This window comes from Lissotriton vulgaris, chromosome 11, assembly GCF_964263255.1.
Source record: "Lissotriton vulgaris chromosome 11, aLisVul1.2, whole genome shotgun sequence".
Lineage (NCBI taxonomy): Eukaryota > Metazoa > Chordata > Amphibia > Caudata > Salamandridae > Lissotriton > Lissotriton vulgaris.
In genome coordinates, this window is record NC_141699.1 from 145,693,220 (window position 1) to 145,707,971 (window position 14,752).

Below are 14,752 nucleotides of genomic sequence, written 5' to 3' on the forward strand. Positions count from 1 at the left end.
TACTTTCTCTCATTGCTTCTTTCCTCTCCTCTTTCTTCCTCATATTTTTGCTATGCTCACTTTTTATTTCTGCCACCTCTTCCTTTCGCTTCCATTCTTGATTGATTGTTTATTGTCTTTCTTCTATTATTACAAAAAAGCAAACACTCATAGCCAATCGACACCCCAGTTTGAATTGATTGCCTACGCCTTCACACCAAGCCTAATCTTGAATGTCCAGTCCAGCCTTCTGATTTCCCCCGAGGCTGAACATGCTAAGTACACCATTGCAAGAAACAAATATGTAATTTAAGAAAACTACTGGAATGGTGCTTCGACAAAGAGGAGCTATAATGCATGTGAAGACATGCCCCTTGCTTTTTAGCTCCTGCCACCACTCATTTAAAGGCACAACGTTATTGTCATCTTTTGTTAGGCGGTGGGTACATACATTTGAGATAAAGCTGCCATTGTGAAAGGGACAATACGCGTCTAAGTAGTCGGTTCACGTGGCCTTGTTCCGAGAACTCTCTAACCTTTGAGTGAACCTGGAGAATACGGCCCATATGTGGTCCTGATCTTGCCAGTGTACTTATCCACTCACAATGCTGTCATAAAACGAGGGTGTGCTCGACCTCCTAGCTGGCATGCCTTCAAACTCAGACCCATCTATGATCGGAGGATGCGACTCTTCCTGTGATTGATAGCAGTTTCAACTGAATGATTGCGGATTTTCATCACAGCTAGCCCCCTGTGACTGCCGAAAACTATGTTCTTTCGTGCTACGTGTTAAGCACGGCGCTTTACTAACCCGCACCCTCTTCCAAAAACACGTACAACAGGTCTCTAAGCGCGGTCTGAGATGGCTCATCGTTGTTTCTACATCTTCCAAAACCAGACATTTTTATTTTGTGGTCAGCCAAGTGATGGAGTGTTTGTTTTTAAGGTTTTACCAATATTAGAATAGTTTGTGTCCGTAAAAATACAGATTGAGAAGAATAATCACTGTTATTCGGAGCCCAGTGTCTGACTGTGACAGAAAATATGCCTGGTTGCCAAAATAAAAGAGGTTCCCATTAGGGAATTCGAAATCTAAAAAAAGCAAGCATTTGCAATGCAATAGGTCTCGCATTTACGCAAGTTTGAGCTATTGACATTACAAATGGCAATGCCTTTTAGTTTTGTTTTCATTAAAACATAAACAAAAGGCATTGTCTCTTACAACGACAATAGCTTACACTTGTGTAAATGTGAGACCTATTGCATTGCAAATGATTGTTTAATCTGCAAATTGTTGCTCAGATGATGAACACGCCCGAGAAATTATTGCATTTAACATGAACTAAAGGATTTTTGTTTGCTTTGTTAATACACTTTTCTGCAGTCATTTTGAGAATCTTTTTTCTTTAATTTTAAGGTTCATGGAGTAACTTAATTGCACAGAAGAACATGCACTTGGGTTTTGACAGTTCTTTTTCTTTCAGCAGTGTATTTTGTATAAGCATGCAATCGTGCTCTTACTTCTTGGTAATAATGCTGCTGGGCATAAGGAATCAGTTGCCCTCTTCTTACATATTTATTTTTTCCCTTTAGGTTGCCGGTACCAAAGCTGGAGTGATACGGTTTCTAGGGGAGACTGACTTTGCCAAGGGCGAGTGGTGTGGCGTGGAATTAGATGAACCGCTTGGGAAGAATGATGGCGCAGTGGCTGGAACGAGGTTTGTTTTATCTGTGGTCAAGTACTTCTTTCTTGGATGGAGTGGGTTTCCCTAAATGTATATAGACATGATGCTTGTTTTAGTAAGATGTTGCCCAACTTCGGATCACAATCGTTTAGTGACATGCGTGTACATAACCTTTATGCATGGCACTGCACGCTCTCCTCCGAAAAAGTACCAGTTATCAGACTAATAACTCTGTGTCTATAGCCAATATTTCCATCTGTGTTTCTCGGTAGCAGCAGCTGTGGTGACAGATTTCCTATATTTTGGCTGGTAAAATCAAAATACTCAAACAAGGGTTAAAAATGTAATCAAGCGTGAGAAAACAGGTAATGCTCATAAGAATTGGCTTGTTATGTATAATTATTTTCCTAGTAACACCAAAACCCTATTTAGGCTGATTGCGAAACACACTCATAGTAACATTTCAGAAAACAAGCTTTGGCAAGGCCAAAAGTCTTTCCTTGGGAATCAGGTGTAATTTTTTTAATGCAAATTTATGACATTTAACTTAAAAGAAAGAAGTAGTGAAAAAGAAAAAATACTACTTCCAAAACATATAGTCATATGCATGCAGTAAAAAATGTCAATTTAAAAATAATCAAGCATTGGATATAGTTTTGTTAAAACTTGGCTTTTGAACCATAGTCTTGCATCAACCTAGAGCCAAAGACCACCTCGGAGTGCCTTGATCTTTTTCTTTTACTTCTAGATTTAGTACAATTGTCTTTATTTAAATGGATCTAAAATGGAGATCATGCCATTGGGTGAACCCAACACTGTGAGTTCTTTTGATACCCACAAGCTTTGGGACCTGCCCCTGATCAACAGGTAAAGTAAAAAGCTTGGCGTTCATATTCAACTCTTGCTCACTTTTAAACGAAAATAAAAGTGGTCAAGAGCTCCAACAATATCCTTAGTATTTCTTAAGACAAACACCTACATAGTGCTAACTAGATCTCTGGTGACTCCTTAATTGGATTGCTGTAATATTGTTGTTCAGTCTCCTCAGGAACTCAGTGGACGTCAGTGCATGCAAAACCAGGTGGCTAGACTGAGTCTAAACCTCGAAGACTCAGGCGCACAATACTAACTCTAAAAGCTTTCAGTTGGGCACCTCTGTCAAGCAGCATCACATTGAACATTCTGTGTGTGGTACACTCGCGCTTTTAGAGCAATGGACCAAGCATACTTCAAAATCTGCATACCTCTGATTCTCCGGCAAGAATCTAAATGCCTGAACGTTAACACATAACAATAGGAGCCAATTGCCTAAAACACTGGGGAGCCTTCAGTCTGAGCTGAGAGGAGGGAATGATCATCTGGAACTCAGGAATCTGTTGGCAACACAATTATTAGGAATGCTCTTGGACTAACCTTGAGCATCTCATATTAAGACAGTAAAAGATAGATGGCAAGACAGGTATGTGTTTGATGGTCATTGAACCTTAAGATGTAGGCCCAATAAAGGAATAGTTAGGGTTACGTCTAAGTACTGAGCATGAAGATAAGGTTAGAAGCTAACCACCTGTCCTATGGTACACAGGAGGCAAAGATAGAGGCCAATTACTGATTTCGACTTATTTTTGGAATGGATTGCCTGCAAGAGCCACTCCCCGTTCACCCCATTGTGTACTACCCCTTCTCTTCTGCCCAAATACCCCACCCCCAGATTTAACCCTGGAAATGAAGCAGGTGGGCCTTTACTTGCACGTGTACAAATTGGTTTGAGTCTGGAATGTGGTAACAAAGTATCGAGCTTTGCGGAGGCCAGGACTTCACTTGCCAAGACTTGGACCCCAATCTGTCCTCAGTCGACCAGACCATCTTGACTAAATGTCCTCCCCAATATCCCCATTCTGAGCCTGATCGCCCCCAAATGCAACTTCTCATCACAGCATCAACTGATGATGGACTAGATAGAAAGAATCGACCTACCAGCGATATGTGGATGTTGTAGAAAAACCAAATAGGATGCATTTGTACACTGAAATTTGTGTCAGATTACACAGTGGTGCAGGACTTTTAGTGTGTGTTGCACTGGTGTACCTGGAAAATGCTAACAGTGCGGCTCAATACACCAACTTTGAGCAAGGCAACCAGCAGATACAAATTGATCTCGGTAAAGCCTGCATTTGTTGTAGAAGGTGGTGTACCAGAACGAATATTGGTTCTTGCTTTTGTGACCAACTAAATGATAATCTCTACAATTCAGATTTGAGCTCAGGAAATGATTTGTACTTCAGTCGAGTTACCTGCAGGCCTTACAATATTAGTATATTGGAGAGCTTGCTGGAATATTTCGTATATTTCGTGTTGCACATGTTCCTATGACATTTTTTTTGTAAGATATTCTTACTCTGCAGATGTGTGAATGATAGTGCAGTAGGTATTCTGTGCCTCGAATGCCAGGTTTTCACATTTCAGCTAATAGTCATGTGTTTGTTATTTGCCTTGAAGTATGTTTCTGTGCATCTGCTGCAGATTTGAAATCACTATGCGTAAGTGCAACTCCCTAAAAGAACATTTTCCGGCTTCTCTCTTTTGAAGTGCTTTTTAAGACCACGTAAATGTTTATTGGGCATAAACATTAGTTCAGTCACTGCTGATCCTTCTGTTTCTGGTAAGGAGACTGTGTTAGGCTTAGTCTGCTTCACCAGCTGTAACCCCGCTATTAGGTAGGAGAGGTGTTGCGCAGCGGCCAGGGCGACTGACGCTGGAATCTGGGGATCACGGTTCGATCCCCGGCTCCGGCTGCAGGTTAGCCCAGCACCATGTGACTCTGGGCAATAGCTTGCTTAATCTTCCCGACGGACACCCCCCCCCCCCCCCCCCCCCCCCCCCCAGCGCCTAGAGACCCTTACGGGTGATTATTCACGCTTTACAAATGTGGATTATTATTATTATTATTCTTCTGTCGCAGGCTAGCAATTCAGGAAAGAACCGTATACATGTTGTGTGCTGTTACCAATCTCTGAGTAGATTAACGATTGGGGTACAATGTTGAGATCGTAGATGGGCAGTTGGAGAGTTCTTGGTAAAAAGCGCCAGCTTAAATAACTACAGTGCTAATAAAAATGTCCATTCATTGTAAGTCATAATGAAATGAAGAAATATATAGTTGGAATGCAAGATTCCTAATGTATGCCTTACCCTGTGAGTTGAGAAAAAAAATTGTATTTGGTCCTTTAACAAATATAAAATAATATTTAAGTAATTAAAGCATCCAAATGCTACGTAAATTGACAGTCAACCCCTTCGATATGAAAATGTAACACATTTATTTTGATTAGAAGTAGCTTGTGAAGTATTTAGAGGCCAGTCGGCTACAGATAATGATGAATGGCCACTTGAGGTCTCTCTAACTTTTGCCACTGTGATTTTAAAGGTATTTTCAGTGCCAGTCGAAGTATGGTTTGTTTGCACCGGCCCACAAAGTGACAAAGATTGGCTTTCCGTCGACCACACCAGCTAAAGCCAAGCCCACTGTACGGAAGCTTGCCGTCACGCCTGCCACCCCGGCCAACCTGAAGCGCAGTCCGAGCGCTTCATCCCTCAGCTCTCTCAGCTCGGTGGCCTCATCCGTGAGCAGCAAGCCAAGCCGCACAGGACTGGTACGTTTGCATGCTTCTGCAGTTACACCTGTGTATGCAGGCAGGTAATACACAAACATGTAAAAGAAAAGGCACAGCAAACGTTGTGTAACCTGCTATTTTATTCTCTTATAGTTTGTATTCTTTGTTAGTAGAATTAACCAAAGTACACCTGCCCTTGGCAACACCCACTCTTTTCTCCGCTTTATATTGCTAATAAATGGTTCTATGTGGGTGTAACAAACTGGGTACAATACTGGGCTTCCCGGTGCAGTCTCACAAACATGCTTAGACAAAACTTTACATGTCATTTCCAGTTGTGTGCTCTTAAACCTGTGGAGAGCCGTCAAGGCAGAACAGGCGACACTGCTGGTTACCCAGGTTTGTACTGGCGCAGTCTTCCTCTGTTATTAGAAGATATGAGTTGATTGGTCTTGCACTGTGCAAGCCTGCATACCGGGATACTTCACCTTGTCCCAAACCAGGCGTCCTGCCTTCTAAACTTGTGGATTCGGCGAGGCAGTGCTTTAAAAAACAACAAAAAGAATTCTCAGTTAAGGTTGGGAGGGCAGATTCAGTCGGCCAAAAACTGTACTACATTCTAAGATAACGTAAGATGGGGGTTCGAAGGGTACCAAAGAAGAAATGCCTTGCCCAGTTGAAGAAAGCCTGTTTTTACTTTCCAATGTGATCTGGATACAACCTAATAGGAGTAGATCCATCCACCTGATCCAAAGAAGGGAATGAGTGATGGTTTCCTGTTTCAAACTTTTATTATAGGCAAGAAATTGAAAGGGCTGAAAATAGGATAGTGCTTTTAAAATTAAAATGTAATAAGTAGTTTATTATAAAATATATCTGAACAACAATAGTAAGTTAATTGCAGTAACGTGGGCTGGGTAATTGGGTTAAACTTGCTGTGAGGGGCTTCAAAGAAGAGCATTAATTGGTACAAAGGAGAGAACTGATCAGATGACAAGTGAGGAGGTGCCCTGTCCTTTTTGTTTGCAGCATAATTCCCTTTTATCAGCTCGGTCTTGAAACAGCTACATTTGAAGTCAGAACTCTGATGTTTTGGGAACATGTTTAGAATCCTTTCTAATAACTGTGGCAGTTGACTAATAATTTGATCCCAGCAAATTGTGCAGAAATGTTTTTAATTATATGATGCACCAACCCAAAGTTAACAGCAACAAAAAAAAGGTGATTAATGGAATGCTTGATTTAATCTCAGCCACTGGCAATCAGTCAGGTAACATTCTAGTTTATCTTTTTTCACATGCTATAACACATCTGCTACCTGCAAATCAGTACTGCCATTGTTCCTCAAGGAAACAGCCGTCACAAACTGCCAGGTGAGGCTACCCCCAGAAGGGACATACAGGCAAACCCAGACCTGTTTCAGCCAGTTTGGGCCTCATCAGGAGGGGACAACTGGAGTCCAGCAGAGAACCCACCTTTAGGCATTAAAGTCTCTTAGGTGTCAGCTGAAAGAAACAACAACATTGGTAGGCGGATTGCTTGAATTAATCTCAACCACTTGCAATTGCTAGAGTTGTATTCATGTTCATCATTTTTTATGCACCATGCAACTCTAGACTGACGCCCAACGTTTACAAATCAGTGCTGACTTTATTCCTCATGTGAACAGACCATCCTGGCCTGCCAAACAAAGCCCCCTCCAGAAAGGAGGAACACAACCAACCTCAGATTAGTTTCAGCGTATTTGAGCCTCTTCAGTAGGGTGCAGCTTGAGCCCAAAGGCAGAATGAGCCAAATTTACTCAAAAGTGTTTTTATGTCACACTTGGAATCTAGTTTGAGTAAAGCAAAAACATCAAAATCAACCTACTTGCTCATCTTTTGAGATGATCCTATGACGTGTTAAGTCAACGATGGTACCAACCTAAATGCACACCATGTGCTTTTAAGACTCTAAAAAAGTCTTCTCACTAAGAATTGAGGGCCTTGTAAAATAGTGTCTATTAAGCCCAAAAATCCAGCATTTCCCTGCCAGCATGCTAGATTGTTTCCAATCAGCCTGCTGAATTATTCTCAGGTGCTTCCTTTGTCTCCTGTCGTTACCACATCTCAAAGAATTTCTCAGAGCAACATTGTGTCTTCTTCCTGCTGTTGCCACACAAGACAATGTTGGTTCTTACTATCCTTACAACCATTCCTTTTATTTGCGAGATATGGAATCTGGGTGCCAAACATTTTACGTTATTTCTTCCAACCCTTTCCTGTGTCTTTTGTATAACTTGGCTGAAGATATTCTACAGGTGAGTTTCTAGCCATTGTTCAGAACTTTTGTCTGGTTTCTGAGTCAGGAGTTAAAGCCTGCGAACCTACAGAAGTCAGACATGTAAGCTGCATCAGTCATTCACAGTAGCCTCGTAATTGTGTCTGTAAACACTGAGGCCCTCATTCCAAGAATGACACCAGACAATGAGTGGTCTAGGTTTTCTGGGCTCTAAATTGCCATGTCTGTAAATACAGGATCCAGTTTTATTGACTGCAGATCCACAGTTGGTAAGCTGGAGAGACAGAACCTGCAGATGAGGTTCTACCCGCATCCTGCCTGATCACAGAGACAGCACATAATGCTGCTCCCAGTCAGGCCTGGGATTCACCACTACCTGCATTCCCACTCTACGTAAACAACCCACTCTACCCATTTACCCACAACACCCCTCCCTGGAATCTGGGGAGGAGGGCCTTGGGCGGGGGGGGGGGGGGGGGGCTGTGGAAAAGAACCCAGCAATTCTCAGTTGGATGGTAGGGCTCCATTCCATGGACATAAGCTCATAGTGGCCGGATTGAGGTGCAGGAATTCTGTCCAGAATCGGAGATTACGGGTCCCTGTGTCCTTGCACCTAATTCCAGCCAACCAGTAATAAGGGTCTAAGTCAATAAGTCAATGTCTTTCTGTGAGATTCCTAATGCTTTTTTCATCTAAGCCTAAAAGCAGATTCCTTAGAATATCCATTGACCAAAAGTACCTTCCCTTTCTTTGTCCTGACTCGGGCACTCACACAGGAATGTTGAAAAGTGTTTGTCCTGAGGAAGAGAAGATCCACCTCATCAGAAGGCAATATCTTATTATTACCAAAGACATTAAGAGCCTCTCTCTCACGGATCACTTTCTTAACAGCCCTGTTCGAAGAGATGCCCTAGCAAAACTGCTCTCCTATTTTTATATACTTGTGTGGTGTAAAAGCTCGACTTAGGCCTTGTTTTTTTGGGTAATTTACATATAATGGGTATCCACTGTGAATGAGATAACCTTTAGCTCCAGTGAAAAAAAATCCGCAAGTGAGGGTCACTACTACATTACAAAACGGGATAGACATGTCTGCCTTCTCCATGGGACACTAAGGCAAAACGTTTTTATCTATTTGCTAAACGTCGGTGGCAAAACAGGAGTTACATTCTCTGTGATGTTGGCATGGCACAGTATTATATTTCCAGCACATGACAGTCTCCTTCACAACACGTTTAGTAGTCCTAAATATTGAAAGTTGTTCCATGTGCAGGATTCAGTAGCTCTTTTATAAAAAGAAAACTTAAAAAAAAAAACTCATTGTTTCATGTGTCTGTATGAAGGCAACATTGACTAAATATGTATTTATTTATTAGGTTAAAAACAATCCAGTCGGAATGAAAATTACCTTAGACTGAAAAACGGGGATACTTTTACTATTTGTAATTCCCTTTTACGTACAGCAACATGGAGCGACATAAGCAGAGCTGAAAAGAAATTCTGTTCCTTCAGGGGAGGCAGCTGCTGCACTGCTCCACTGTGACCTAGTCATTTTACACTACTCTGTGAAGTGTCTCTGAGCACTAGGCGCTTCCCTTCAAAACGTTTCCAGGCAGGAAAACTACAGATTTTTAACTCTTCAAATATTAACTATAAAGCTTTCAGTGTTTACGTTTCATCGACTTATTTTTCTTCGAGACAATCTTTTCATTTTGTTGCCACTTGCAGGCTTTTCACTTATTCATTAAATCTTTATTTCGACCAATTCGATCATAAAAGATGAACAATCATCATAGCAACAAAATATTTACAATACACAATAGCAATTAAAAATTGGTCTCAGTTAAATAAGTCAAATTATGAGTTGGATAAAATTTGGTAGTACATGATTAAAAGTCTGCATTCAGCTTAATAATGCGAGAGCGTGCGTGCCACATTGGCGTTAGGAATTTTGCCATTGCGAAACCAGTCGGTGAGGAGGAGTCAGTCTTCAAAATTCTATATGCAGATAAAAAAATTTTGAAGCCCATATTTTTAAGAAGGGGAATAAGCCAATATTTCCTAATTTTTCGATAGGATTCACAGAAGAATACCACATGTGAGTCATTTTCCTGATAATGGCACACCCCGGGCATCGCTCGGTGGTCGGGGGCGAAGACCATGAGCTCGTGAATGACCTTAGAGGCAGGGTACCATACCTCCACTGCATAAAAAGTTTCCTCGCAAGCGGTGGGTTCATTCCGTCCAAAACGCACTCAAATAAATAAAAGTCTTTGTTTTGTGTGAATAGGTTGGTCAAAGAGCCCACCCGCGTATTATTCACGGCAACAGTCAGTTTTGAGTTGTAGTAAACCTTTGAAAGTTCTTGCCGTGAAATCCTTGGACATGCATATACAGGGTCATTCCATAACTCTGGTAAGCCAAGTGTCTCAAATTATCTTTTTATATAGGATAACCAAGGGATGGAGTTAACTTTTGATGTATTTAAAAACTCCCGGAGTTCAGTCCTGTATTTAATAAGATCAATGCTACTCCAGAGTCTTCGTCAAAATGTTAATGGCTTGAGTCCCAATTCATCGTCAATTGGCCTGACGTTCAAATCCAGTCTCAGGGGGAGCAGTGGCGTACTTGCAGGGAGAGCTGCCAACTGCCTGATAAATTTGTTTTCAGTAAGCATCAGCTTCTGGGCAGTGGTATGACCCCAGAGTTCGCCCCCATATGCAACTGCCCCCCGGGCCTGTGCTTTATAGATTTGGATGATTGGACTCAGTGGACGGTATGTGGAATTCTTGACCATCCTTAATATGCCTCCCACTAGCTGCACCAATTTCAAATTAGATTTAGTTTTGTGTGTGTCCCAAGTCATTTTCTGTTTATGGTTACCCCCAAGTACTCAAAGGTGTTGACCCTCTCCAAGCGGACCGAGCCAAGCAGGGGATTTGGGCGTGTTGAGTGAGTGGGATTTAGGATCATGTATTTCGTTTTTTGCGCGTTGATCTCGAGTCCCCGTTCTGTACAGAAATCGAGGAATCCATCCAATACCCTTTGTATTCCGGTGGGGGATTTGGATAGCAGCAGGGTGTCATCCGCAAACATGATGGCGGGCACCCTGCTGCCATCCAACTTGGGGGCATCAATATCTGGAATCCTGGTCAGGTGAGCATTCACCCCGTTCACAAAGAGGCAGAACAGGGTCGGTGCGAGCACACAACCCTGTCTAACCCCTCTGTCAACGGGGAATCTGTTTGTAAGGTCCCCATTCCTTCCACACCTGACACGTGCAAAATTATTCTGGTGGAGTTTAATTAAGATGGACAAGATTTCTGCCGGAACACCCATCTCTGCCAAGACTCTCCATAATTTTGATCTGGGAACCAAGTCGAAGGCAGCTCTTAAGTCCACAAAGACAGTGTACAAGCTGCTCTTCTCGACTAATGCAGTCTTCCAATAGATGATGTTAAGACAGAATATTTGGTCAGTTGTTGATATCCCTGTTCTAAAACCTGCCTGATATGGGCTCAAAATGGCGTGCTCCTCGAGCCAACTCTGGAGCCGATCTAATATAAGCCTCCCAAAGAGTTTCTGGGAGACGTCTATGAGGCTGATGGGCCTATAGTTGGCTGGGAGGAGAGGGAAGCCCTTTTTAAACATAGGGACCACCTCCGCTCCCAGCCAAGTTGAAGGTACATCCATGCCCCTCAGAACAGCATTAAAAATACCAGTAGGTAGGGGGTCCAAACCTCGGGCTCCTGTTTAAACAGGTCACCAGGAAGACCATCCAAACCTGGGGCTTTGCCCGATGGTAGGCCTGTGATCACTGCTCTGTCCTCCTTTTCTGTGAAAAGTTCCGCTCTTGGTTGGTTTGGGACTAGAGGAGGTGAATAACATCTGGCCCCATTTTCCTCTGTGTAAAGTGACTGAAAGTGTTCTTGCCAAACACTTGGGGCAATGTTTGGTTCTATTGCTGGAGCCAGATCTTCACACCCCCTATTTACTATACGCCAGAATTTCCGGGAGTCCTTTGAAGCTAGGGAGGCAGAAAGTTCCTCCCATCTGTTCTGGTCCCATTCCATCTTGGCACAATTAACCATTTTCCTGTATGCCCGTCTTCTGGACTGTATCTCTGGTCTACTTTTACCCTCTTTAATAGCAGAGAGGAGGTCCCCCTTTGACTTACGGCAACTTGCATTATACCATGTGGAGCGATGAAAGCCAGCTCCTCTGTTATGGGTCTTGGAAGTGAGGGCTATAGCCAAGTTCCTAATTAATTCCTCGTGTAGGGAACACATTATTGTCTGTGTTTCCCGAATTGCTAAATCCCCATTAAGGCACCCAACTTTTTCTAATATTGGGATTACTTTTATGTAGAGGGATGATAGTTTTTCCCTATTGGTGGCCAGTTTTTCCCATCTGATTCTCTTTCTATTGTTCTCAAGGCGTAAGCTTGGGTTGGGGTTTGACGCCCCCAATGCATGATCCCTCCCCTCCTTCCCAGGATTCACATAGTCCAATTCCAGGGTGTTATGATCACTGTCAGATCTAGGTAGCACCCTAAAATCAACTATACGCTACCATGATGACAGTTGGACTAAGACATAATCTATTCTTGACTCCCTTCCTAATTTGTTAAGTGTGTTTGCTCGGATTATCAGATTTAGTACGACCGTTGCATGCCCTAATTCCTTGTTTAAGGGTTAGAGCGGTAATCTGTAGTGCAAGTGCGGTCCATGCTCTTGACGGGGTGCTACCGTTGGAAGGACTAGCCATCTTGCATCCTCTTCTAGTGAAGGGCCATCTAGAAGACCTGCAAGAGGCTCAAACTGTGAATTAAAGTCCCCACCCACAACGATTGGGATCCCTGTTGGTAAGTCATTTAAGAAATCTGAAAGTTCCTCGATAGTGGTCGATTCTCGTGCTATATTTACAGGTCTGGAATAAACATTTATCAAGACCAGTGTACGAGAATTCGACCAATCGAGCTGCACCGCTAGAATATCTTCTGAGGGCAGCGGGAGACGCGTAGCTTTGCTTCCCAGATGAGTTGCCACCCATATTGCGAGGCCACCAGAGGGGCGGCCTTTCCCCCCCCATTTTGCTGGAATATAGAATGATGCGAAACCATGGGGGTGGAGGTCTTCCCCCGCCCAGGTTTCTTGAAGAAGACGTATATCCTTGGAATCGATGAATGATAACCATTCTGGTTGATCCCACTTGTTTCCCAAACCTGCCACATTCCATGAAAGTATTTTCAGGAAGTGTGAGGCGGCATTTACTGGTGGTAATAGAGGGGGAATATAGTCATTTACTTTTGGCGTAGGGATTGATGGTGTAATCGCATCTATTCTGGGTTCTCTTTTTTCGGTATGACTATTAGGTTGATCAGTGGTGGACATTTTGGGATCACTTGTGTTTGTCGCTTCTCTTTCCTGACCTATCTTTGGTGGTGTCTCGTGTGTGGGGCTAGGTGTGATGGAACTATCTGAGCCCTCTTTATGGCAAGGGGAAAACTCCTTGCCCTGAGGCCTCACCTGTCAATCCACCATTTCTAGCGCACTGTATCTATCAGATATTGGGAAAAATGTTGGATATTGGACTCTGGGGCGATATTCTCTTCTATTTCTTTCTCCCCAAACACCTCCCCTTCCATGATACGTTTCCCAGCCCTCCTCCTCCAAGATTGGTGTGGGGAACACGTGCTGTTGAGTTCTAAGGTAATTGGGGTTTATTCTCCCGGTGTGATTCCACTCGTCCCCCCTCTCAATAGGAATGCTCCATCTCTCCATATCTCCTTCATAGGTCGATGGTGGATAAAAGAAGGAGAGAGGTAATGACTTAATAGTGGTTTCTTGATCATCCGGGTGCCATCCACAAATATAGGTGGCAGCCCTGGGGTCTCTAAAATTTATTAGCACACAGTCCCCCTGGATGGTTTTCTTAGAATTGCCTACCCATGGGACCCTTCTAACCATCAGAACCTCGCCGGTTATGCCCAGTGGGAGAGGTCTGTACATGGATAACCAGCTGATCACCTTATTCTTCAGGGAAGCTGTTGTTTCTCTGAAGGTGGTTTTCAGCTCTGGTACCCCTACTAAAATTACTGTATAGGGGCTAGCCTCCGGGGGTAGGTGGACCACTCTAAATTTTCTGACATTTCCAAGTGCCTTGGCTACTGACGGAGTTTGAAATTGTGAGTCGTTGGGGACTTGTTTGTTATCGTTATTGTTGTTGGAGTTAGCCTGAGGAGGGGGATGTATTGATTGTTGAATTGCGGGTGTGCTGGAATTGTGTGCCTTGGTCTGGGGTAGAGAAGACGTGGATACAGGGGTGGTTGGTTTCGCCTTTTGCGCCAGAGGAACTACTCCCTTATCTTTTCTGATATTTATAGGTGGTTCCCTTTTGTTCATAATCTCTGGAGCCCCTCTACCACCCCCACTATCTACTTTTAAACTGTCAACTAGTTGGACCGTCGATTTTTCTATGGCTACCAGCCTAGCTTCCATATTAATTAGACGTGCTTCTAGAGGGCTTAGTAGGGATCTGATGAGAGTACCTAACGTAATATCCTCACTTGAGGAATTAATAGAGTACTCTGAGGTCTCTCTAAACAGAACATCAGGGCCTGTTATCTCTATTGTCTCAGAAGGCCTAGTCTGTGTAGTGGTTATGCCGGATCTATTGACTTCGGGAATGGGATTTAATTTGGGAGTTTTTGTTTTTGTTTTCCCTTCTTTTTTGGTGTTAGGTTTCCTTTTGGGAATTGCCCCCTCCCTTGCCCCCTGCAACGGATTATAGACTGTGTCATTGTCAATAATTACCTGTGGAACTAAGGATGTATTGGTTTGTGGACTAGGCTGTGATTGTATCATTGGGGGGTGTAACATGCTAATGTCCGCAAAGTCACTGAGGTCCTTTGTGATGCTAATTGAAGTCGAGTTTGGTGTGTCTAAATTCACTGAGGAGTTTGCAGCACCGTGTGTCTCAGCTTCAGGATCAGTGTTGGCAATAGGTGGTATATTGGAGTCTCTATCGACAGGGGACTTAGCATGTGCCAATGGACCCATAGAGGATCTCCTCGCCCAATCTAGTTCTTGGGAAATACGCCTTTCTAGCACCGTGATTTCATCAATCAGTTGGGAGCCCGCCTTTGCCAAATAGTTTTCAAGCGTACCTTTAGCAGCTCCTGCTGCCGCCAAGTTG

At 43.2% G+C, this 14,752-nt stretch overlaps 1 protein-coding gene across 13 annotated transcripts in view; it reads left to right on the top strand.

The window, feature by feature from the left end:
• Positions 1–14,752, top strand: part of CLIP1 (CAP-Gly domain containing linker protein 1) — an 804,228-nt gene that overhangs the window by 243,326 nt on the left and 546,150 nt on the right. For all 13 annotated transcript variants that reach the window (XM_086942960.1, XM_086942953.1, XM_086942958.1 and 10 more), the window contains 2 exons: positions 1,573–1,697; positions 5,089–5,314. In XM_086942960.1, coding sequence (XP_086799086.1) covers positions 1,573–1,697; positions 5,089–5,314 — 351 coding nt within the window. The remainder of the gene's footprint in view (positions 1–1,572; positions 1,698–5,088; positions 5,315–14,752) is intronic.